This window comes from Stegastes partitus, unplaced genomic scaffold (genome assembly GCF_000690725.1).
Source record: "Stegastes partitus isolate 25-593 unplaced genomic scaffold, Stegastes_partitus-1.0.2 Scaffold41, whole genome shotgun sequence".
NCBI classification, from domain to species: domain Eukaryota; kingdom Metazoa; phylum Chordata; class Actinopteri; family Pomacentridae; genus Stegastes; species Stegastes partitus.
This window is the reverse complement of record NW_007577772.1, coordinates 984,147-1,011,550: the sequence shown is the minus strand read 5'-3', so window position 1 is coordinate 1,011,550 and position 27,404 is coordinate 984,147. Positions and strand designations below refer to the sequence as shown.

Here is a 27,404-nt window from a genome sequence, read left to right as displayed (position 1 = left end):
CAGTGCTGTCAACCAATTCATGTGGTTCTCCCTCAAAAGCCTTTTCATTCTAAATACATTGTGATTACAAAGACTTTCCTGAAATTTCCTTTCATAGCAGTGAGCCCAAGGAGGCTGTACAGCTTGTGTTCATGACTGGGTGTCCTGGATTTAAGGAATCAAACAGGCTTCCTCGCAGCCCATCCCCCACGCCACTTTCAGAGCAGCAGGAAAAACGACGAAGGCGTGCTTTGCACCAGCTCCCTCCCCCACACACTGCTCCACCAGGCATTGCTGGGGCTTGTGGGATTAAGAATGGAACACGATGACAGACAAAAACAGTCCTCAGCACCTCCCTGCTCTGCTGTCTTTTATACCGCAAGAGCATGAAAAGGCTGCTATGAGGCATACAATAGACACAGTGATAGATCAACTCTGTGAGTGAACAAGATAAGTGTGGGTGAATAGCTACACGGATCTTTATATTGTTCTTGTATGACAATGTCAGCAGTGAAATTATTTGAAGGAAAAAAAAAAAGTGGAACACGATGTGACATTTACTTAACTTCGCAGGCGTAATGTGATGTATATGGCTGACAGTGTCTATTATATATCCGAGCCTGCTATTAGTGCTTTACTGACTCATGTGAAATACATAACACCTTCATGGATAATTGCAACTGATGTTGGTTGGCATTAATTTAATTTAAACGGCATAAGAAATTTTAAATATACAAACACAATTATGCATCCTTTAAAAACGGATCAAGCCGCTGCTGTCAAAAAGGGAAAAGAACATCAGCACTGTGTGGGCCATTTCCTGTAGCTGGTCTCGGCATCATATTCGTCAAGGGTGCCCTTATTCATCGTGTGGTAATAAAAGAGAAAACAGCAGTAGGTCTTTTTTTATGCATCACATGTCAGACTGCTTCAGGGAATGCACAGCTTCTCCAAGCCTGCTTGTAACAGCAACAGGCGATCACACGCACGATATTAAGCGGCCTACAGTGTTCGGGCCTATTGTATTACTTCATGCCACGATAATTAAATTGATGAAAGCCAGTATTGTTTCAAAGACGCTTCTTCCAAAAAAGAAACTAACAACTGCGGTGACTATTTTCGTTGCTAACACATTATCACATATTCAGCAACTACGGCTGGTTAAAACACAGCGTTCAGGACACAATTCAACACTAGATCATTTCATACAGAACAATGTATGTGGTGGGTTTGTTGTAAGAGATCATTCACCAAAATAATTTGCTTTTTTGATAAAAATATTAAATCTGTTTAAACCTGTAAATAGTTTTCGTTGACTTTACACATACTACTGATTGGTACAGTAATGGAGCTCCCCAATAAAACCAGGAATTAATAGTTAATTAATTTCCGTGGACAAACACATATATTCCCAGAGTAGTCGGTAAACATGTAACATAACACCCAACACATCCATGCAACATCAAAAGAGAGTGAAATGGAAAACAACGTACCTTTTCATTTTTCACCTTCTTTAACGTCTTGCATTCACTATTACCATTCTCCACGTCCTCCGGTTCAGTTTTTGTGGTCAGTGCTGGTACTATCCCAACAGGTTCAAGTGCAATATTCCCCATTTGATTGGCATCAGCCAAGTCTGTTGATTGTGTGTTCTCAAAGGACGTATTACGACTATTCCCCAAAGCAACTTGGGCTTGAGACACAACATCCTTCTCTGCGACACCTATTGCCACGACTGGGGCGCCATCTGTTTTGTCCTTCTTACTTTTCCCACTCGCCCCTTCTTTCTCTTTTTTACCACCGAGAACACCTCTGGAGGCTTTGCCCCCTTTTTCCATGTTCTTCCCAGAGGTGGAATTGTTGCCAGCAGCTGCCGCACTTGCTGCTGTGCCTGTTGGCTCCCCTTGAGTCCGTCCTGTAGTTTCTTTTTTACCCCCATCTCCAGCTGAAGCTTTGCTACTATTGTCTTTAGAGTTCTTACTGCGCTTGTATTTGGATTTGCTTTCCTTGCCTTGAGAGCCAGACACTGGACTAACAAACCTGATGTTGTCAGGCAATGCTGCCACTGCACTGGGTGGTGCCGCCATGCCGTCCTTGGTGCCAGACATCTCAAGTTTGTCCTTCTCTAAGTCAGCGTCAAGGTCAATAATCAGATTTCCAACACCGATATCCCACTCATCCCCGCTGTCATAAGTGTCCACCGCATTAGAGTCCACACCTTTCCCGCCTGCAGTGCCACCACTTAGGGACATTTTAGTGCCAACGGCCCAGGATTGCCTCAGTGAGGTCCGACACCCTCTTACACGGCTGGGACTCGGGGACAAGGGTTAGAGAATCCTCACCGTCTACTCGTTCCTGTCCCATTTAACCACATTTTGTCCTAGAAAGAAATGAGAAAAGAAGATATATTAATCTTAACAAGTCAGACACAGAAATAACAGTGCTACATCTCTGCCATCACAGAACATAGCATTTCATTGGACACAACACAAAAAAAAATCGTTTGATCACGAGCCAGTAATTCTCTGATGATCACTGTGCAAACCACTATGGTAATACCCACTGGTGTGACAGCACTGCTCTGAAACCCTCTCTTCATAATCACTTCCCACAGTCGTCATGGCAACCATGGGAAATGTAGCCTAAATCCTGCTTTGACAGCCAAGGTGGCCCCACTGTTCTGAATGACTGGCTCTCTTTTCACAAGGAACTGCTGATAGTGTCACTGCTGATAAATAAGGAGTAGCTGGCCTCACACACCCCCGCGTGGTTTATGGAGCCGTGCCTTTTCAACTCAAGAGCACAATGGTAATCTTGCATTAACAGAAGAGCTTAAATACATGAATGAACCAGTGTATGTCTCCTGAGAACACCAGTTTGTTGTGTTTGCTTACACACCATGGCCCAAAGGTCATCGTGTTTCATATCTCTTAGCAAATAAATACAACATTCTTGCGGAGGTCCCAGCTGCATCTAATTTTGGACAAACTGCAGAGCAACATAGACACTGAAGAGCCTTTTATATTTCACATGCAAATTAGTGAATCTTTTCGTGCTAAAATACAACAGTAACTCATTACGAGTTGCAGGAAAATGTGAACATCAATTTGTCGTTTGCGTTTTAGTCGTGGGTGGATGACTGTGAAAAGAGGTCGCGCTAACATCTTTAATTTGCTATATGCTACATAGAAATTATGCAGTGGAACTTTTTTATTTTTTATATTGTTAAGCACACTGAGGTGCCCTTGTGAATAACACATGCTATTTAAATACAATGTGCAGCTGCATTAGTTCCATTATTACTCTTCAGTATTCGTCTCAGCTTACTGTGTACCACACAGCATTAAATAGCTTCATTTTCCTCATATGCCGTACATGCCACTGTTGCTAGTGTGGTGCCAACAGCATTAAAGGTGAAGAACGTCATTTTAATCCAATACACTTCTTGTCATATTCAGTGAATATCTCCTTATGGTCCACTAGCTGTCCATTCTGTATGAAAAAAAAATGTTTGTGTACAGCCTTGGCTCTGTCGATGGTTAAAAAAAAAAAGGCAATCCATAAAACATTATTCCAGTGTGTTCTGTGCATGTTCACGCTTGTGCACAGGACAAAGCAGCGAGATGAACAATAAATCTGGCACATGACAACTGTCTAAATATATCAGCTAGCAAAATATTAAAAAAAAGAAAAATCGTTCTACAGAATCACCACCTTTAAGGATCCATCTGTTCTGCGGGGGGGAAAAAAAAAGGTATCAACTGCACATGATGAATATGTTAATTCCCAAGTAAAGAACTTGCAACCCCACAAAAGCTGTGTAATAAACTGGTATCATAAGCTGGGCAGCAATAAATAGGAGGATGAACCAGTACCAGGAGTTTACTGAAAATCTTGCGCTCACAGTCCCCTCAGAACTCACTGCATGTAGGCAAATAATTAACACTTACATCTGCAGCTCTCATCTCCCCGCGCTATAAAGAATGTGAAGGCTAAGCAAGCCTGAGCACAAAAGACTCTGGAGAGGCGGTAAGGGTGATGAGATCAATACTGTTCCAAACAGGCATGAATTCTGGTGATTCTCTTTGTGCTGCAGAGACTCGACTAACAAAATACAGCCAAAGAATACAGAGCGGAGCCCTCGAGAGATTCTTTTAACAAAATTGTCTGTGGAAATTCTTATTTTTGGATTAGTAGTCACTGCGTGTTTGGTGTGGTTTGTGTTCTGCAGCTCAAGTAATGAATCTCACATTTTCTAGTATCTGTGAGATTCGCAGACACTCCTATCAGTATTCATAGATTATACTATACAAGGCATTTTGTTTAATTGCAACTGTAGCTTTGATTAGAATCCACAGGCAACTCACGACACTGTGGCAGCAAAAACAAAAGAAATGTACCATTAATTAATTGGCAAATTAAACCAATGACATTTAACTTTTAAAATGATTAACTTCCCAGACACCATTAATCAAGACAGTTCTATAAAGGAACCAAACTGACTCAATAAAATCATCTGTAATTTGCATTATTTCGTAAAATGTTAAAAGCCTCACCTTGTTTTTCATATTAAATTCTCCGACTAGCAGAGATGTTAAACCACAAACTAACAGCATTACAAATTCACTTCAAATCTCTGACTTTGTGTAAATATGCTTCATCCTGATGGGCTTATCATGTCAAATCCTAAAGCTTCCCCCAATAACAATGGCAGCATCCAAAGAGCCCGAATGGAGATATCAGTATATTTTCTGCATCATTAGCAGTACAATTAAATTAATCTTTTCATCATGGAAAAGCTCAAAGAAAAAGTCTTTACACCGATTTATCCAGTGATGACACACGCAGCAGACCCTGTTCATTAAACCAGTTTTATCCTCCTCAGGAAATAAAAGTCGAGGAGATGTAAAATAAAACATCTAGCTGTTATTTGTTTTTAAAGCTGCTCCTACCCACTGACAGAAAAGCACTAATTTTATCATGTGCCATTACTTAGCTCTCATTAGAACAACAGTACAGAATTGCAGCTGGATCACATAATGCTTATTCAGTTAAGGGGCCATTCATATCCTCCTTCCACCCCCCAGCAGCAGCAGTGACAGAGGTAAAACTGTTGAACAATCATTTGATCACTGTGCCTGCTTATTCCACACAGATGGCTCCCCAATGGAACAACAGTCGGTGACAGGTTTTGGAGGGCGGAGACATGCAGCTGTCCCTGTATGACTGGGTAAACAGTTGTGAGGTCTAATTTGTCCAACACCTCAACAAAAGAGAGGTTGTAACTCTATCGGCAGTTGACCCACTGTACTGCCCTTAGCTGGAACTGCAGCGCAAGCCCCTTTTAAAAAAGCTCCACTGAGGAAATGTCCCAGCGAGTGCCCCATTGAGCGAAAGGCATGCAGGCTGTGCAACTCCCAGAGTGCTTGTCCTTTTTTTTTTTTTTTTCTCCTTTTTTCACAGATCCAGTTTCATTCGGCGTTCAATCAGAGGCCATGTAAGGGTGATTCTGCCTTGAAAGTGCAGAAAAATACACAAGGGGATCGTGACTTCTGGTTGATTTAGCATAGAACAACACTAAATCAGATGTGGCATAATGTAGTTTGCTTTACATGTGGCAGCTAGAGACACCATCTATGCATAAAATAAAAGATTAGAGACAAGGTTCTGAAACTGAGGGCTCATTTACCATTTCTACCTATTGTCTAAACGTGACAGACTGAGGTTTAGATCCAGAAGAGGTGCAAAAAAAAGCTGGACAATAACACACAAAATGGGAAATACGACAAGTGATCCTACTGTTAACTGGCAGGCAAAACATGGCTGCACTTTTAGGGGCTCGAATGCAGGCAATTGTCTAAAAACAGATTTTTTGTTTTTCTTTTCCACAGCAAAAATAACAGCTTTTGATGGATAACAACATATGTTTCAAATCAGAATGCAGAGCAGGTAATTATCGTTTGATTCGCACAGATAGAAAAATAACTCCTCTGCTAAGACATGAATGAGATATTCCCTCAAATCGGGCATGTGTCGACATGGAAATTTCACAGCAGTGTTTATCTTGGCCGAGGCTATCTTTGTGTGCGCTACTATCACAATAAAAACTAAACTAGCTTCAGTGAGAGAAATCTCAAAAGCGCATTTTTAAGTGCTGCTGTGTTCACAACATATATATATGTATACACAACCAGCATGCCACTAGGCGCAGGCGTTTGTTTGTTGTGTTCTCTGGTATAATTAAAATTGCAAAGCTTACACTATGCTATAATAGTTTTATTTTTTATTGAGGTATACACTCAGTCATAATGATTATTGCCTCATCTCGGCTCCCAGGGCTCCAAATCTTATTAAGAGCTGAAAGATGTTCCTCCAAAGGTAAATAGTCCTGCAGAGATGCAGGAAAAGTCTCGTTTACCACAGCTCACTGAGGACACCTTTAAAATCTCAAAGACAAGCGCTGCAAAGAGGTGACCCTGTGCATCGAACAGGCACAGACTGGTTTACCAGTGAGGGATCTCCTGGAGCACTGGGGCCGGGTCAGCACCTCACACATAACTACAACAACAAACCAAAAGACAGAAGTGAAGGTTTGTGTATTTTCTGTCAATTTCATTTTCTTTAAAAATTGAGAATATGTGTTTATTGGCTTTGGTCAGGCAAAATGAGCACTATTGAGTCACTGTGTTGTTGTGTTTCGAATTCATTTTTTTGCCTACATTACTGATGATTAACAGAAAACCACAGTCTGTAATTAAAATGTGGAGTTTCAGTTGTACAAACTCAGCAGACATCGTGTCGTTCCTCTGAGAAGCAGCATTTTCCAAACAAGATGGACCTTTATGGCGATTACAAGAATGGATTTTTGTTTGTCTTGTTCCAAGTATACTCTAAATGTTCGGCCTCTTTTACTGCCCATAATCAGCTGTTTAGGAACAAGATCTGAATGCACTCACCGAATTAAAACACTCAGTGGTGTGTCTATTTAATTTAAAGTCCTCGGAATACAAATCACTCAGATACAATGCAATGAGCTGTTAAGCAGATTAAAAAACAACTGACAATAATAAAAGGCAGTGGGGGAAAAAAACCCAACAACCTTGGATTGAATGTGCCAAGTGTAGCATCTTTTTTCTCTGCAGGTCATTTGAAGGCAGGTCCCCCATCTGGAGGGCCCCACAGTAACTGCCATGTAATTGGATTGTGTGCTTGAGCTGATTACCAAAATAGAAATGCACCCAGCCAATCCAGGTGATGGGAATCAGGAGTCTGCGGGTCAGCCAGCATCTTTATCAGTAAATATGTCAACGACCGGAAGTCACTATCCTCAGCAAAGATGAGCTCATTGGAGCTCACGTGAGGAGGATGATGTTATGAGTGAGGCCTACATTTCATGAAGACCAAATTCATACATTTTGTTCATCAACTGATACTCCTTTAAACTCTATACTGCCAAAAAATTCTCGACTGCAGTAGCTTTCTGAATCTCTTGGACTGGCAGCAATATGACTCAAACCAACAGTTCCCCGAGAAGTGTGAAATATGCAGATTGCTCTCTGGCTGATTAGGTCTTAATATCCGAGCTCTGGTGTGATGCAGCAAAAGACAAAGCTCTTACACAACGCTGCCTCAAGCTGCTATCATTCTCCATGGTAGTTTTCCAGTAAAGAGGGTTAGGTGAAGAAACACGACTGTCAGCACTTTGCATCGCTGTCACATCAAGTGCTGCACCCACACAAAAAGGTGGACGAATCAGACAACGCAGTTTACGGGTTAAAACAACCAGTGTGGGCACCTGAGGGGTTTTCGAGTCATTGGATTTGATCACAGTTCAGAAATGCCACGTGTCAAACCGGGCTAACAATATTTCCTGTGCTGCTCCACAGACTGGTGCTGCAGTGTCGAGCAATATTAAATAAATACATCTATTACATGAGCAACTATGCTGACATTCAAAATGGTTGTTCACAGAAAGGGCTACAGGCATCAGGAAACTGTCCTCTTGACATTACTCCCTCTCAGCACCTAACCCTGTCAGAGCAGGCATATTACACTGTTTACAGAATGCAAGGGCAGCATTTCCAGATTTATGAACGCTGCAGTGTGTGTTTGAAAAGCTCAGTTGTTGGTGTGAAAAACAAGGGCTCATGGCCTAAAGGGCAAAACAGAGAGGAAGAGATACATTTTCAAATGTTGCTGCATTAGGCCAGGATTACGTTGCCCGCAGAGAGCTGTGGATACAGATACATATCCGTTCTTATTATACCACTTTCAAGTAGGGCTGAACAATTGATCAAAAAATGATAGAAATTGCAATAAGGACACGTGCAATGTTCAAATCGCGGGAGCTGCAATTTTTTGATAATGGTAAAATGTGTCACAACAAACCATTTCAGATGAAGCATTGTGGTGCTCCAGAGATGCTCCAGCCTATAAATCATACTCTCCACACGTAAGGGAATGCTGCTTGTTTGGCACAAACCGTGGCAAATATCATATCATCATTTTAAGACTTTTTTTTTTTTCCAGTGGGAAACAAATGCAGAAATGACCATTCCCAATAAAATCTCTACTGAAATCACAGCAAATTGTTTAAAAAAAAAAAAACAAAAAAAAAAAAGGATTTTTCTGCACATCGTCCACATGGGCTAGGAATGGAATCAAAATGGCGGCATCCAAGCAAGACGATGACGAGCCACTTGGCCTGTTGTACTTTGTGTTAAAGACAAATTGTACAGACATAGGTAGCCACAAACATATTTACATAGCATCCATTTTGGCTTTGAAGAGGACACCTAGTAGCAGCCCACACAGTCTGAGGTTATGCTGACATCTGCACAGGTTCAAGTAGTTCGGTAAAAAAAAAAAAAGTACCTCCTTCAGACACTAACAGATCCTTTGTGGTCTTGCACAAGCAAAAATGTCACATTTATCTCAGGGTAGAGTCTCAACACTATTTCATTTGGCCTTCATCATTATCCTCTATTACACCAGATAAAAGCTCTATTTAAATCAAGCTTGTTTTGTGCCTTTCCCTATATTAACAGCGCAAAAATGTGCGTGTATGTACTACCTATACATCTACTGGATGTTAAACATAATCAGTACATGTGACCTCATTATATCCGTGATTTAATAACAAGTGCTGTCATATTTCTAATATGCTCTACATTCATCAATACCAGTGTGTTTTTATTTAACCACCTAATCTAATGCTAATTAAGGTTTAAAAAAAAAAAAAAAAAAGCAATACATGCCAAGTCCTTAACAATAGCCAGTTTTACAGATACAACCATTCTGATTACAAACTGACTTTATGAAGAACTTTGCTTTGTGTAACCTGTGTGCACATGCTCCAAGTTATCAACCGCCATCTGAAATCAGTGCAAAACATCACATCCTGCCTGTTAGTGGCAAGAATTAGCTTCATGGTTCACTTTCACCACAATTTACATGTAGTTCCAAGGAATTAATTATCGTCCAATCAATGTTTTACAACAGTGCAAACTTTTTAAATGACTGTAATTGTCTATGTAATACCACTAACTAAATGTCTCAACGCGTGATCATTATAAAAACGTATTGTTCTTGCAGTGCAGAAATCCACTTTTTACTGCAGATAGCTGCATTAATGAGGAAAATGTGGGGGATGGAGCTCGATGACATCTTGAAATTGCATGTCTAATAGCGAGGAAATGGTAACTGCCAACAAATTCAGCTGAAGGCTACACAAAGAGCTACTCGTCCAGTGCTAGTGGAAGCGACTGCAATTATGCTGTATACTTAAACAAAGCATTTTTTGAGATGATCACCCAGCACTAGAGAAGCCGCCATTTAAAACCATAAAAACAGCATGACAGATTAGTCTGCAGACTACATTACTTTGTGTGAGTCAAACTCATAAAAAGTTACTCCTCCTTTGATAGTGATATCAATAGATTAAAAGAAAGAATAAAGACTTGCACCCAAGGTTTAAGTAGCTGACAGATGAAGGCAGCTCTGTATGAATTGCAATCAAATTGAGATAAATATTGGAGCTGAACTCTTCGAAGTAAACAAACATTCGCCTCACATGAATCAAAGCTACATCAAGTGCATTTACTGTCATCTGATAATGGAAACGCTTGCCCCAGTAAATGACATTTTTCTGCCTGTCACAAACTACTGGTGAAATACTTTTGGAAAGAACTTCACTTTGTGCACAGTCTCAACATTATTCCCCAATATTTGTAGGGAGGAAAACACAATCAAAACTGTCGAGCCTAAATAGTGGTGACCAATTGGGAATTAGATTCACCCAGGAGTACAAATAAATAATCAAATTGCGGCTTGTCTGCGGCAACGGCAGATGCAGAGGATGAAAAGAACGCTCACACACTGGCCAGAGTGTAAGGAAGACCCAATCTTAAAACACTGACAAGGTGCCAGATTGATTTTTCCTGTGCTCAAAGAGGACTCTAGCAGAAACAAGAGCAGCTCCATTAACATGCGGAGCCATTCCACTCCGCCATGATTTCTGAATTACAAAAGCCAGCCACCAAGATTCTCAAAACACTTCTAATTATCTCTGCTCTCTTCATTCTATAATTGAGGCACTCTGTCTCAATGCAAGCTGATGTAGTAACAGCAGCAGCATCTACTGTGGCACACTTGTTTGCATTTGTGGTCAGTTGTAAAGGAGGCTGACTGAGTGCATGCTCAATCTCTCAGCGGAGGGACATTAAGCTGATATCTGTAATGAATTTTAATTAATACATCATTATTACATCCATCTATATGTTGGAGCGTGGTGAAATACTAATAAGGCACATTTACGCTCATGTTCCTCTGGTTGTTCCTGCTTCGTACCAACAGCTGCACGGTGCGAAGAACTGCAGCGAATGTGTTGCACTGCTGTACCTACCTGACAGCAGCACTCTATTTTCATTAAAAATTTGTGACTACTTACTACTAAAACTCACGCTGAATGAATAAGATGCAAATGAAAAGTCCTGTAAAATGAACTTAGAGATGCACATACTCAACCAAAATGTGTATTACTTTTTGCTATAGTAGATCTTTAATGGAACAACCTTAGAATGTTTGCACAGTTCATGTTACAACTTGAGGTTGTTTATTAGCTGTCTGAGAGCTATAAAGACTACAGAGCCAAGGAGAGAGATAAGAACGAAGGGTAATAATATAATAAAATATAATACTATAACCCTCTGACATGCTGCCTTGTTTAATAGTAGGGCTGGTACGAATAGCAATTTCTGTTCTCCGGATATTCGGCCCCAATTACAGACGAATATCCCGAATATTTTGGGGTGGCGCGTGTTGGTGGCAGGTGGGTATTCGTTCTGATGGGGGTGGGAGGATGCGCGAAGGCTCCAACAGGCTGGAAGTGGGCAGGAGGCACAGGCAGCATTTGGCTACTAAGACCAGTTTAGGTGTTTAGGTTAGCGGTCACTGCACCGTTTCCGTGATGATATTCCCATTCCAGCACAGCGAACAAATAGTCGGCTATTCGGATCCAGCCCTATTTAATAGCAACATTGCTTTAGTAGAAATGATTGAATTCTATTAGTTCTATTCAGCTATAGACAGTTTTGAGCCTTTAAACACTTGCTGAAGCCATTCAAGTACAAGCTGGTGTCATCTGCATAACAATGCAACAACATATATAGCAACAGACTTGTTCTGATAATGAGGACAGAAGGGACGAAGTAATGACCTCAGTGGTAATACGAGAGTTATGGTTGATGAGGAGGTAGTTAAACTGGCCCAGAATGGTCTGCTTTCTATAAGGGGTTTAAGATAATCCAGCAGTGATTATGAAATTCCTGTCCACAGCTCTTGTAGTCTTATCAAGATTAAACTAGTTTGGTTACAGACAGACTGCTGGCAAGTTACAGCAGCTTGATAGTACATAACCAAAACCTGCATAGTAACAATATAAAGGAAGGTAAACCTTACATTGAATATTTGTCCTGTGGCATGGTGTGATTTTTCAACGAGAAAAGTTGCACAAGAACATGTGCTAACAATAGAACAAGCTGCAAATACCAACGTTAAACAGACATAACTGCACCCACGGATGAAAACGGTTGGAAAGTCGGCTGTGAAACTAGAAAACAAAGCAAAGGAACCTCCCCATTAACCATGAAACTAAATTATTCAAAGGCAGGAAAAGTACCAGTGGAGATAAGGGAGCTCTTGAAGTGCTTAGTGTTGACTTTAGTGTTGACAGCTACACCTCCCTCCACCTCCACAGCCAGATATTCGGTGTTAGTATAAATAAAACCTGCATTGCTGTATTCAACTTAATGTCTGGTCTTGGCTGTGTGTCTTACTTTGCTGTCAAAATAGTGTAAATACATGACAAGCGGAGGTTCGCACAATAAAAAACGACTTGCAAACTTCTGGCATCTTGTCACAAAAGACCTCAAAAGATCAACATGACATGACGGTTCAAAAGTTTGGATATCCAAAACAAAGGCAACGAAAATAGCAACGAGACATGAAGTGGCAGCAGCTTCCTGAGTGACTGCCGCTGCTCATGTCCTCTGTGATTGTGATGTAAATACTTTAAATAAAGGTTACTTAGACTCTGATGTGTTTCGTCATTCATTTACTAAACAGCGACTTCTGTGAAATTTTAGAGACGAGCAATTTTCCGAACCACAGGATTGGGGCTGATCAAGGCCTTTTCTTTTCTGTTCTTATAAATATTGCAAACGAGCTCATTTGCAGCTATTTGAAAGAGGTGAGTCTATTTTTAAAGAAGTCTGCAGGAGGTGGTGAACGGCAGATCATGTACCTTATGTTTAACTGTGATGGAAAAAGGTTTTCTATTGTCAAATAAGTAGAACTGGAAGAGTATTAGTTGGGCTTATTACTTATTTGTTACTTAACCACTCAAGAGCTCAGTGCAGAAATGCATGAACTGTGTAGAAAACACTACTGCAGAAATATTACAGTGATTTCTCAACAGGGCTGTTGGGCAAATTGATTAAAAAAAATCCCCACTTGGACACTATAATACTATTTATCAATTGGTGTAGCCCATGTAACTTAATATTATTTCTCGGTAAGCACACAGACACTCGTTCACTCTGACACTTTAGGATATGATCATCTTGCTTTAATGGGCATTTCCTCTTCAGCACCTCATTGGCTTTTTCCTGGGATGGTCCTCAAACGTGAGTCGCTGAGCTGTTTAAAATAAACAACCCAGACTTTGAGTCGGTTTACAAGGATGTTTGATTTTATCAGCTAAAGGAATCAGCAGGGGGTTAGGGGTTGGCGGTGGTCAGTAAACGCGACAGGCTCAAGCTCTTCCTCATTAAAGAATTATCAGCGTGACCGTCACGCCTCACTGCCACCAGTTAACACGACTCAAGTCAGGCTTCAAATCTAGACTGGTAACTAATGTGAAGATACCACCGATGTTTTATGTTCCGATTCCCTCCCAAGCAGAATGTCATATAAAAGGTGCATTTATATTCAAGTTGTCCAAAGAGCCTTAATTTCTTCCTAAAACCCAAAAATCCCATGCGGGTGGGGCAACGACAAAAATAACTTCATTGTATGACACATTGCTACAACAGGCAAGTGGAGTGCTTGGAAGTACAGTGCAGTACTTGGAGGCTATATGCTAACCGCCCACTCCACACAATTTACACATGAATGCCAGCACAGCAGGAGCATTAAAAAGGCAGCTAGAGACATTATAAAATGGTAGTTGTTTGTAACAAGTGTCAGAAATTACATTTGTTTTGGTTCAGGAATGATGTTTCTCTCCCTTCGCATAAATCAAAGCATTTGCTTTCTAGCTGAAACTAAGGGTGGGAACGTTATTTTAAAAAGAGATGAAGACGGTACACAAGAGAGAAAGTGTGCGAACAAGAAGGCAAATCTCAGAAGAAATTAAAACTTTGCTTGACATGTTTTTGTATGTCATTGTGGATTCTTACTAAATTTAGAAAAGCAGCAGATAAATTCAGATGGGGAATGCACATCTTGGTGAGAGACACTGCGAAAAACTGAACTAGCTGCAAATTGTTATAATTTCAAATGGCCGATGTGGAACGCGCCTTCCCCAGCAGTCGATATTGTATTTTAAGTTTTCTTTTCTCAAACCAGAATGTGAAGTCAGAAAGAACTAAATAAATATGGTGGGTAAAAAAGGCTTGTTTTATTAACTTCAATACTGACTGACAAACGAGGGAGAAGGAAGAGTTGTGAAAGGACAAGGCCTGAGGCTAAAGAGCAGACATTCTCTTGACTAACATTGCTCTGAGTGTGTGTGTGTGTGTGTGTGTGTGTACGTGCATAACAGAATGAGATAAAGACACTGCTTTTTTTTCTCCCCTACAGTCTTTTGTGGACTGTTTATTACATGCATTCCTGCACGGGCAGCTTGCCAGGCAGGATTCCAACAAATTCTTACTGAAAACTAAAATACTGTTCTGTACACAGGGCATTCAGTCAAGCTAATGGTATCTACACAGAAATTAAACTAGTTTAATCCATATGGAATTTTCTATTAACCTACTACACTGAAGATAAATGAGCTGCAGAAATCTGTAATAAAGCAACAAAAGTGCCACTGGTGTAACTGCTCCAGTGGAGAGTCACAAGTCTAACTATGAGAAGACAGCAGGCCACTGCTGAGTGACTAATATACTGCACTACTGTTTGTACCATGGACAGTTGTAGTGTTGCCATGTGAATGTCTAACTAGAGAAAGGGCATGGACAACCATTAACCTCAAATAACTGCCTGCCTCTCTTCCAGCAGCTGTGTAACAGAGGCCGAGTCAACAAGCGAGGCTTCAAATGGCATTGTCACTCTGACATGGTGGCTTTCCAGAATCAATGCAGCGGCGATCTGCTCCTGAGAGGCACAAGTGTCACATTCAAACTCTGACAAGTATCATGCGTAAGCATTAATTTAGACCCAATTCCCCATTGATCAGAATACTGTTTTTGACAGTGCAGTATGAAGTAATTGTCTGGTATTTTTTGCACATCAGATTAAATAGGACTCCTTCCTTCCACTTCCGAGCAGCTTTATCTTGCGGCTCATAAAAAAGGGTGGGTAGTAACATCTGACAGTAAGTGCTGACACATGTGCACACACTCAATCGCTGCCGGCATTTGAAACACTGGAAAATGCATGTGAGGTAGGCGAGGAGTGGCATGCTACGTTTCAGTAATGGTAAAATAGCCATATTCAGCCATAATCAGCATGCTGATAAATCTAGATTGTGCATTACACAATAATATTTATCTGACTTGTTGGTGCTCATTGGTGCTGGATGTTTTCCTAACCTTTTCACCAGTGCTCACTCCCACTTTTAAACTCGCATTAACCCTCATACATAATTTTTAGACAGCCCAAACTGCTCCGTGTAGTCTTTTACACCCAGAACTACACTGCTGTTGGAAGCAACCATAGTTTCCATGTTGCAAAATAGCAAAATTGAGGTCAGAAGCAGGGCTGAACAATTAATTGGCTATTACAATGCAAACCACAACTCATCAAGGCTGCAATGTAGGATATAGGCTACGCAGCCTGTCTGACGCAAGGTTGAAAGTGTTGTGTAAACGGTTGTACAAATTCATGCCGTCCTCCTTGTGTGACTGTCACGCTTCTGATAGTATCTCTTGTGGTAACGCTCGCTCACATGTTTTAAAGCGATTACACGGTGAATGCTGAACTGAAGCCTGACTTTAAAACATTATGTCGCAAAATCGAATCACAATGTCTGCCAGAGAAATCACAATTAGACAGTTCCCACAAATTCCTCAGCCCTGGACAGGATGAGTTTTCCTTATGTTTTTTTTTAGAAAGAAAGCATTAGGGCCACCGGCTAATGTTAGTTTAAATACATTTGCCTTGTTTGGACATTTGACAGCCTTGTTTACACATTTTCTGCCAACATGAGCGCTTGGTCATCCATTAAAGGAAATGTGCATCCACTTCCAAAAGTCCTCTACGTGAGACTTCAAATACTCGATCACTCAAAACTAGAAGAGCGCAGGTTTGCTTGCTTTGTCAGTAATGCAAACTCCTCTCTCTCAGGTATCCGTCCAGGCCTCCTATTCAACTCGTCTGTCTGCCTTTCTCCTCAAACATTGTCAATCTTCTCTTATAGTGCCTGCCAAACTAAAATGCAAAGCAAACAGACTGTCACACATCACACTCTCCCTTCTATGTCAACATCTAATCAATTTTTTTTTAAGCAAACTGCAGTACGGGTCAAGTAAAACCTACAACAACCATTCACTCTATATGTATGACAATGCCGCATGTGCTCCTTTTTTTTTTTTTAGCATTAGCATATTTCGTGTGATATATTCACACGTTGGAGCATCCCAATATTTCACTTTACTATTAATAACACTAAAGCTGAATTTATGCTTCTCTGGTGAGTTGTTTCTCTGCTCCCGTTGTAAATGCCTACAGCGTGGGAACTGATTTATAGTTATAGCGTAGGGTTTAACCCGTTGACTGGCAGCGCTACCTCAGTAGATGGATATGTTGTACATTATCAGGCCATGTTGTGCATTTATTATATACCCAAAGTAATTGAGTTTACCTATAGACGGAGATGATTGGGGATTCAAAAAAAATAAATGCTCTTGGTGAAAATGGCTTCCTAAGATCGCTAAAATACACATTTGTCTATGTTGTCTTTATTCTCAAAGAAATACTACCCACAATGGTAAAATGTAGGAGAAACACACACCAGACCAAGCGGTTCAGTCTCAATTCTTTTCGTCTCCATGCAGCCCATACAGCCTCTGTAACCCCGCATGGAAATACCACAACACAAAGGCATAAATCTGCCCTAAGCTGCTAAGTGAAACGTTATACGCCCATATTTTTTCCCCAAACCAGTCAGGACAGTCCAAACCACTCATGTTAATGCCACAAGATTACTTCTCTGGCTGTTTAGACAAATGTCCACACGGCAAATGTTTTTATCATGGGCAGCGAGCATCACGGCACCGAGGCTAGGAGAAAACAATGTACACTGCCTGCAGCTACACAGCGTGATCTGTCCAACATCATTACCGATTTTTACTGAAGTGCTGCTTCATTTGCTCGGATAGGTCCTCGACTCTTGAGATTAACCGGCCTTTAATTTGTAGTTTTGCTATTGATTTTCCTTGATCAGCGGTACAATTGCATTATACTGTTAATCGGGGTATTACATAAATTTTCTGTCCAAATAAGGGAATCTGTTCCACCACCTTGTCAGATTAATGGGAAAATGAACAGGGAGGGATAATAACGTCTTCCTGCAGCCTGATTACATCGACAATTTACTGTTTGTGTTGGAGTTGATCAGGAGAACCAACAAATGAGGTAAATCTGAAAATGTTTTCAGCATTTTTAGATAATAGATAGAATCTAAATAGACTATTTAGATAATAGTCTTTGTTTTTTTTCCAGTGTTTTCCAGGACAACCTCATTTCTTGCCCTAATATGTCAAATCACTAAATATTTTGTAGTGTGTTCGGTGGCTGTTTTTTTAAATTGCTCCTTTTAATTTTAGCACCTTACATAGAGTGTATTTAAATGGTGGGGGGTGTCTACGAGGCCTGCAACTACTGATTATCTTCTTGATATGTTCAGATTTCTTCTTTAAATCTCCCAACAACTCAAACCAAGGAGACATTAATTTTACTATGAAACACATTAAAAAAGCAGGAAACAACCACTGATCATAGAAACAGCTGCTGGTGAACCAACACATCATAACAGCACTAGTTTTTATTCCTCTTTTATTCAGTGCCAGCAACTACCTTCGATGATTTGGTTCATTACTTAACTTTTTATATTTTTATTACAAACTTAACCATATTACATTATTATCAGCAAAATCCTTAAGAGGCACTCTTATTTCTTGAGATGAAAAAAGGATGAGGGACAGTTTGCTGGTTATTAAAAAAAAACGGCAACCACACTACACAAGATGGTTGAAATTGCTCCAAATGTGGTTGCCGAGAGCAACTGGCCAACCAACACTGTCGAACCCTGAGGCCCCAAATAACATTTCCTGTAGCTCGGTGCCAAAACGGACTATTTTGTCGAAGATTGGTGGGTTTAACGGAGATTTCTTGTAACTGATATCACGAGGGTGAACCAGTTTTGAGATCACCATAAAGCAGAAAGAAGAAAGCCCTGGTACCGATGGCTTCAGTAATGTTTTCATTATTGAACAGCTGAAAATACATATTGGCTTAGAAAGCAGCCCCATGATTTACAGAGTCCTGGAGAATCAAACAAGGACAGCCTTTAATCTCGGCTCGTCCTTTATCCATGCACGGTAAAAAAGAAACTGGAAATGCTCACAGTGAGACTGGTCTTTAAACTGGAGCCGCTTTGATGGAAGTGTGTTTCAACTAAACCGATGTCAAAACTCTATACATCTGTTTCCATGTGTGCCCAAGCAGTGAGATGAAACGAGATAGTAGGATCCTGTTAACACCAACGCAGCGCCGGACAGAAGAAGAAATACTACTCTTTTTCAAAGTAGCTGCACTTCCAATTGATCATCCGTTTCTACTTTAGACTGCAGCAATTGTGTCATTTGCGGATGTTGTCTCATTTGCTCGTCGATATCACAAGTGAGGCTGGTGTCATCCGAGAGACAACGGCTTCTCTTTGATTCTGCAGATGACAGTGGATTCTGCAGTATGATTAGGTCAACAGGGACACAGCCTCCCACTCACCGCCGCCACACTCCAGTATTGATGTGCTCGGAGGAATTCCCGCTCATCACATCTTCAAAGACCTTTCTCGCTCTACAATAAGCTCGACTCGAAAAAAAAATGAATCTTTACAAAAGACGATGACAATTGCAACAGCTAAAAAAAAAAAAAAAAATCAAGCTTGAAGCATCTGGGAGGACGTTGTATTTGCCTTCCTGTCAGCAAACTGCTATATTTACTGTAATGCAACTTGAAGAAGAAACAACACGCCATTTTCCTTACACTGGCATATTAATCAGCCATTTGTAGATTGTCATGTGTAAGCTGTGGTGAAAAGATCACCAGTGTCAGGAACAAGTGAAGCGCGATTGATTAACGAGGTCATGTTGCTTATGAGTGGATGAATGAAGACAGTACTGAAAGCAATAGTGTGTTAAACATACTAATGCAATTTGACAATCTGGCTTCGTGATTACACCGACAACACACAAGAAAAGAAAAAAAATAATCAGCTTGAATTGAACCATAATTGCTGTGGCTTTTCTTTCTAAGAACACATAGGACGATACTTCAAACCAAAAGCAAATGAGACAGCATTTCTGCAGCACTCAAGACTGTGCTGCACCACAAAAGCTGACAATATCTTTATAGCTTGTGTGGGGGAGAGCTGAGTGTAACCTGGGCTCGCATCCCAGGAAAAGATGGATCACCAGTTTCTGGCAAAGCAGCAACTGTGCAACAAGCATTCAAAGTGTGCTTTTTTTTTCTCTCTCTCTCTCCTGCTGTAATTGGCAATTCAGGAGTGAGAAATCCAATCAGTGCTGTAAAAACTAAAGCAGAGTTGCATATTCTCTGACCCATGATATGAATTTACACTTCACATGATAACTGTCACATCGAGTCAAATGTTTTAACAAAATGGTTGCACCAGGAAGTAAAGCGAGGAGATAATGTCCTCACATAACAGTGCTCGTATATAAAATCTATTTTGGTCGCCAGCCCAGATACATTCACCCCCACTAGAGGCGTCTATAGCTGCTGCGTGTGGTTGGGTGGTGGGTCCTGACTAAAAAAATAAACGTCTATTATTCAACCCCTCGCATTCTAAGTAAACTACAAACTGCACTATTTTAAATCATTACATTTACAGGAGACTGGAGTAAAATTGACTATGCTACTACTTTGCCTTTTAAGCACTGCTGTTGGCTATAAGCTGCATTTGGATCTCAGCATTTTGTTCGACCTAAATTCTGCCAAACCATCCTCTCACCACAGAAACAATATAGGGCAGTAAACAAAGCATGGTATCCATTAAAGGAAACATTAAATGGAGGTTTAGTTTCCCCTAAAGCAGACCATTATATATCTTATAATTAACACGAAGCCACGTGTGCAACATACAGCAGCAGGAGTTTGGAAAATAAGAAAACTGCACCAGACGCCGCATTTGGCCAGCAACTAATGAGCATCATCGCAATCAATAGCTTTCCTGATTAAATGTTTGGCCTGCAAAACACCACTAAACTATAAAAATTGCCATCAGAGTGTCCTAAGGCTAAGGAGAGGGTATCAAGTGACGCACAATTCAAAACACAAATATATTTCTCATGTCGTTAAGACACAAAAAGCGTCACATTTGAGAAGCTTCAGTGACAAAATGTTGGGATTCTTTTGAAAAAAACTGTCAGCATATAAGAGATTTGAAAATAGCAGGTAGTAAATCTCCTTTTTATGGACCCAACAGCCAATCATCAATGCTCTACGCTGCACTGGCAGAAATCTAAAGGGCTAAAAACGAAAACAGACAAAAACCTTGACTGTGAAATCTATAAAGTCAATCCAATGATTTTCTTTTTTTTTTAACATGTTTTATTTATTATTTCTTTCTTTTATATATCTTCTGCTAACTGGGTAGATTAGTAAGTTAAAAACCCTGCTTTGTGCAACTGAATTGCTCTGAATCTATTATTACTGACTACTCTCTGGAAGTCAGGTCATGTATGCAATGCAGCCGCTCAAGTGTTGGGTGTTGGTGCTTCCCACCGCAGCAGCTCAAACAAGCCCAACCCCCCATCTCTCTCTCAGAGAGGATCACTTCAAATAAATCTCAACCGTGGGGAAACACTGGATGGGGTTTTAAAGTACAAAGATGTTCCATCTCATCTCAACTCAACCTGTCTACTGACACTAACTGTACTATAAGCTTAACATGGGCTCACCACGGCACAAAGGGAATTAAGGAACGCATATGCTTCACATTTCTTTGCCAAAGTAAAAAAAAAAACAAGAATATAATTTCACATGTGGGTTTACAAGCACCAAAAATGAAAGGCTTCACTCGGGTAATTCTAAAATACCTGAAAGCCTTCAAATGACCACCTATCTTTGAGGATATAGGCCAAATCCAGTCTTAGTTTGCTATCAGCTGGTGTGTGGCCACAAGATGACGGCAGCCTTACAAAGCCAACATAATCCCCCTGTCCTGGACTAATCTAATGCTCTGGACGTCTAAACAAATACAGTTAAATTCTCCACAGTCCTTCTTTAATATCCACCCCAGTGCAGAACAGATTTTATTAGGTCAAAGGGTGGTCAACTTCAACACAAAACATAACTTTGACTGGCTTTTGTGCCTCGCTGAGTCTTAATCCTTCCAGTCAAATACTGAAAAATGGTTATGTAGTGAATAATCTGCACATTGAAGTGAAAGTCACAAAGCCGTCACATACATTAGTCACTTTAACAATCCCCTGCTTCCATTTAAAGAACATTACATGTCAGCAGCTCTGTTATCACAGACATCAAGCTGTTGAATAAGGAAATGTGAATTTCCTCAAGTGGTTTTCCTCTTGTGTTCACCATAGAGTCTTAAATTTCACTCCACAAGTGATGGCTCTGTCAGATTGTATAAAATGAGTCTGGCACGCTACAACAAGGCTCCTAACACCCTTACAATGATTAGAACAAATTACTACTAAAAAAAGGTAATCAGATGGAGAGGAACTGCCTTTGAAAAGGTAGTCAGCTGGAAAAGAAGCTGTACCAGCTCTCTGCCTGGCAGAGAAAATGCTAAATTCTTCTCACAAGAAAAGACAGAAGAGAACATGTTTGCTCTGAAGCAGCATTGCCATTATTAACAGGAACGCCAGTCATTCTGCATGCATGAATTCAATCTTTGGCAAATCTGCTGGGCTTGATATTGTTATATTACCATCTTTTTATTGATTCCACTATGACACGTACATGAGAGGAATAAATAAATTGTTTCAGAATAAAACATTCTTAAAACGTATAAAAATCAATACGAAACAAGTCAGAAATTAATCGATACGGATCAAACACTCTTAAAACCTACATGAAACGTTTGGATCATGTATGGATACCGCTGCCAAACGACAGTCACTCTAGTAAAGTACATCTTTTATTGCTCCATGTACTAAAGTAGTATATTTGGCTAGCTGAATAGAGTACTCCAATAGATATGAGCCATTTTATTGGAGACAGACCTCGGATACGCCAACTACGGATCAATGTAATGCTGACATAAGTGTGCGTGTGGTATTTGTCTACTGAGCTGACATGCCTTCCTGTACGTCACTTGAAATCATTCATCTTTAACCGCCCAGTCACACTACGATAGCTGCATACCAAACGTTCACTTTGAGCAACCCGACTGCAGACCTCTTTAACAGAGCAGTAGTTACGACAAAACCGCAGGTCTGATGCTGAGTAGACGTATACAAGGAACTTCCAACATGTTTGTTTACTGTCCTATTCTGTCTCGCCGTTACCCTCACCCCATCAGGTGGAGGCAGATGGCCGCCCTCCTTGAGCCTGGTTCTGTCGGAGGTTTCTTTCTGGTAAATGTTGTTTTTGTTTTTTTTCAGAATTGCTAGAAGTAAATCAGATTTGTTGAGTGTCTCTCTATAAAATGACATTACAAGGTCCTTGCCTTAGTGCACAAACACCCTTATAATGGTTTAAGTGGTGAATTGTAACTATACAAAGTGATAGTTTTTTTAAAACTTTGATTCCTTGAACAGTTTACAGTTACTTTAACAGCCTGTCATAAGTCTGTTTTTTGTTTGTTTTTGCCAGCCATACAATCTAACCAAACTGATACCATTAGCCAGGAAGGTTTAGGCTCTGAAGGAACAAGTGAAATGTTTCACTGTCCAATACTCAAAGTTCTTTTTGCTCTTGGTTAATGGTACAGTTATGTAAACAAAGAGCACTGGCAGAAGGTGATAAAGACTTGAATTAACCAACTTTAGCTGACAAAGAAACCACTCATTCCAATTGAATTGCTTGCATTGGTCCCACCTCCATTTATGGCTTGGGTGGATACCGGATTCCTTAGCTGGTGCTGATAATGATATTTGGGGGATTTTTTTTTTCTTTTCATACACAAATAACAGATATTGATGCCTGACATTGGTTTTGAATGTGTCAAAGATGCTTACTGTGACTGTTTCAGTGGAAATCTAAAGTTTCCATAGTTTTGTGCCCTCAAACTACTTAGAGTGACTTTCCTACGCTGCAATCTTGTGTCATTTAACAGCTGGCATATAAACAAAAGGTACACATTTATAATCAGTTAATAATGACCGATGCCTGGCCAGTTTATCGGTGTACCTCTTACACACTAAGCACAACTAAATTCCATGTTCTCTCAAACGTCCCTGTGAGATAATGCTGTCACGCCAGTTGCACTGTAAGCATTCAGCAGTTGCAAAAACAGAAACATGCAACACAAACGACATAAAACAATTATATTTGCTTTACTGGGGCAATGAGGACAATGAGGAACGTTGTACAAAGTCAAGTCTATGCAACGTTAAAACCAAAACCATTAAATGTGATCTTTCCTCCCCAGCCAGCGTGTCATTTTTGCGAACGCAAACATGGCAAATTCAAATTTATATGAATATTGCTCTATTTAAAAGGCATCATACAGTGGCTGGATAGTTTGCAACCGTTATTAACTGTTATAACCGATTACTTGGCTGGTATTTAATGTGCTATTATCAGACTATGTAGGGTTAGCCCATGGTGGTCTAGGTAATAAAATGTTGCACTAGCCTGGCTAACAGTAAATGGCTAAGGAGTCGTGTTATAACAATAGAGCTGCAACAATTAATCGACTGGTAATTAGCCATGCCAACTATTTCAATGGCCAAATAATATTTTGAATATTTTTTTAAAGGAAAACGAAAGCAAAATTCTCTGATTCTAGCTTCTTACATGTTTTTTTCTGCTTTCTTTTGTCTTTTATGACCGCAAACAGAATATCTCTGGGATTTTGAACAAAACAACACCTTAGGAGGAGATCGTCTTGGGTTTTGGGAAACAATGATTCACATTTTTCACCATTTTCAGACAATGAATGGCGGAAAGGATCGACCATGAAAATAACTGTTAGTCGCAGCCACGATTAACAAGAAAAAATGTGCACTTAAACACTAAGACAGATAATTTTTTGAAAGTTGGGACTTTTAATAAAACACAGAAGTGTAGTCTGAGATCTAGCCTAATTGACACATTGAATACTTTAACCTGCAGCTGAGTACTGAGCTGCACACGACTTTAATGCGTCTTTAATGTGGTATTGTCATACTTGATGGAGCAGGACAAACTACGGGGTAGAGCACAGGGTTAGCCCATAGTGGTCTTGTAAAAAATACATGTTGTGCTTTAATTGAATGACTCACTTCACTGAGGTGGGACAACCCCAACAACACGGTCCAAGGGAAGGAGCCAGATCCCAATTATTTCCATGTCACAAAGCCCTAACTAGACGTTTATTTGACCTTCAGCCACCATTTTGTAAGATTTTAAGTTCCATTAAGGAAGATAACAGGAGTGTAACACTATTTACACTGTCCTCACAGGAGTGGAAGTGAGGCTCACACTGATTTTCTCACACTCTGCTCAAATCTCAAGAGTGACACGTTTGAGAAAAACGTTTCATTTTCAGTTTTTTTTCCTTCAGATTGCTCCCCCTCCAAAAAAAAAAAAAAAACACTCACGGGCCCCCTGGGGTCCCCGGCACCCAGTTTGGGAAACACTGTGGGCACTTCACAAGCAGGAATTTACAGTTTTAACCACTTAAAACATGTTTTTATTTGTTTCCAAACGCTTAAAAAAGTAAAATTATGAGTGAAGGCAAAGCGAGTGTTTTCTACAACTGCTACCCTCGAGGTGGTGGCTAACTGTCACTAGCCGCAAGTTAAACGATATTAGTTAGCGGTTGCTTTTTAACGTTACTCGGCTTAAGTTAGCAGTTTTACACGACCGCTGGGAGTTCGGGGAGCTAACGGGGGCTAACTTAGCTCCGTGTAAAGAGCTAATGGGACTGTAACGTTAGCAAGCTAGCAGAGTGAAACAATGAGCTCGGAGTGCAGTCAGGCTTGACTAGCTTGCTGCTGCTGCATGCTGCGTTAGCTACACGGCGTTCAGCTAGCACCGCTCCGCTTTGCACGCAAGGCTAACGTTAAATGGCTAACGAGTCGTAGCGCTATCAACAATGAGAGCGAAATGTACCAACTTACCGACTTAGCTAGACACTCCTATTCCAAACCGTAGTCTGTCCATGGTGGCGTGCGCCCAGTAAACGGAATAAATCAGAGTAACGGTGTGTGAATTGGAATAAAAAAGGCTCTTAGAAAATCCGAAGCACCAGAAAGCAGTGGCAGCGCACTCCCCAAGACATCCAACACAAGAGAGGAGGGGAGGCCAGCGATTCACTGGACTTCTGCCATCACACTTCGAGATACCGTCCACAGCGAGAGCAGCCGAGTCCCGAGCGCATGTTTATCGGCGCCGTTTCACGCCCGACACAAGTCCGCTCCGTCTCCCGCGACCTTTTACTGGCGATTAATCCCACAGCGAGTAGCTTTCCATCCAGGTTAATTCCTCCGTATTCACCGTTTCTGGATGAGCGCCGTGCTGGTTCTTCGTGTGGGAACTGATACAATGTAGCCAACCAGCAGCAGCGGGAGCAGCCGGCAAAACCAGGACCGGAAGAGCTGCTCCCGGATCGGACTGACACGCTCCTCCGCGACGCCCGGCCACAAGACCCGGAGCTGGATCCAGCGAGCCCACTGGACTGTGATTCAACGAGGATTATCCCCAACAGCTATCGCGCAAACTGCTGTAAAATGTGTCGAACTGCCGATGATTGTGTAGCTATTGGGCAGGGGGCGGAAATAAGGAGGTCAAGGGTTCGATTCCCCTCAACCCCCAAACTGTGTTTCACAACTCTGAGCACATGGTCAGAAATAAAAATGTAATATATTAAAAATAACCGTATTTATTTGCACGTTTAAAAACAAAGGTGAAAATTAAAAATTTTGACAAAATTAAATAAAGTTAAAACAAGAAGACAAAATGTTATATGTTCAAATTAATGAGCACAAATATATAAATATAAAATAAATATTGATAAGTAATAAAAAAGGTTATTAAGCAAAAAAAAAAACATGTATGTAACTAACTGTCACTAGCCACAAGTTAAACAATATTAGTTAGCGATACTGTCTGAAAAATTTACTGTTATTTTTTTTCACTAATTTTTACTGTTTAGTTAAATCACAGATAAAAACTAGTGAATCGCAGAAAAAAGTATTCATTTACATGCTAACCCAAAAAACTGGCCAACACTGTAAATACTGTCCAACACATCTGTATTTTTATATACATCATATACATTTTACTGTATTTAAATTGAAAAAAAAAAACACACAACAAGTTAGATATTTGGCACTACTGGAAAGTTCAATTATGTATAGTCAAGAATGAACAAAGGGCACATAATTTTTGTTAACTGGTATTTTACAGGCTTTTGCTTCTTTTGCTATATTAGAAATAATATCGAGTATAATCACCAGAAAAAAAAAGGAGTATTTTATATGTTGATTGTAAAAAATAAATAAATAAACTGTCCACATCAAAAAATACTAAATTAGTTGTTTTACAACATGTGACCATATAATCACAGTTTTACTGTATTAAATCACCATCAGCACAACGTACACGTTATTTTTCTTATTTGTCTCGTATGTAGCACGAGTCAAATCCAATCCAATTTTATTTATAAAGCACTTTAAAACTCCAGGGGATGAATCTATCTGTCTATCTATCTATCTATCTATCTATCTATCTATCTATCTATCTATCTATCTATCTATCTATCTGTCTATCTATCTATCTATCTATCTATCTATCTATCTATCTATCTATCTATCTATCTATCTATCTATCTATCTAGCTATCATTATTTTACAGATATCTGGAAGTCATTTTCACAATTTTTACAGTTTCTGAATGTTTGAACGTTGGCTTATTGGGTCACCTTATAGGAAAGTATAAAAGTGAGTCGTCTGCATAGCAACAAAAGATAGCTACTTAGTGACTTTGTTGAAGCATCTATATAAAAATAAAATTGGACTTGTGGTATACTGGTATACACTATTGGGAAACATTACTAAATAGTTGAGTCTACATTGTTATGCAAATTTCCTGGCTTTGATAGAGGGTTTATAAGTTGTAACTAGGGGCTTTGCTACTGGTTATTGTGAATTTTTAGGGGGTTTTTGTTGTTGTTTAGATCAGTTTTAAGTCTGATTCAGATACATTTTGGGTTTTTTGTGAGTAAAAACTTCTTCAGTTTGTGTTTGTTTGGTAATAATACAGTTATCAATCATTTCTCACCT

General features: G+C 40.1%; 1 protein-coding gene across 2 annotated transcripts in view; it reads right to left on the bottom strand.

Annotated features, from left to right (window-relative positions):
• znf609b (zinc finger protein 609b) overlaps positions 1-25,749 on the bottom strand; it is a 77,281-nt gene extending 51,532 nt beyond the window's left edge. For both annotated transcript variants that reach the window (XM_008304675.1, XM_008304683.1), the window contains exons 1-2: positions 25,242-25,749; positions 1,473-2,359 (exon numbers count right to left, since the gene is read on the bottom strand). In XM_008304675.1, the coding sequence (XP_008302897.1) occupies positions 1,473-2,231 (759 nt within the window). In that variant the 5' untranslated portion in view covers positions 2,232-2,359; positions 25,242-25,749. The remainder of the gene's footprint in view (positions 1-1,472; positions 2,360-25,241) is intronic.
• Positions 25,750-27,404: the final 1,655 nt, after the last annotated feature.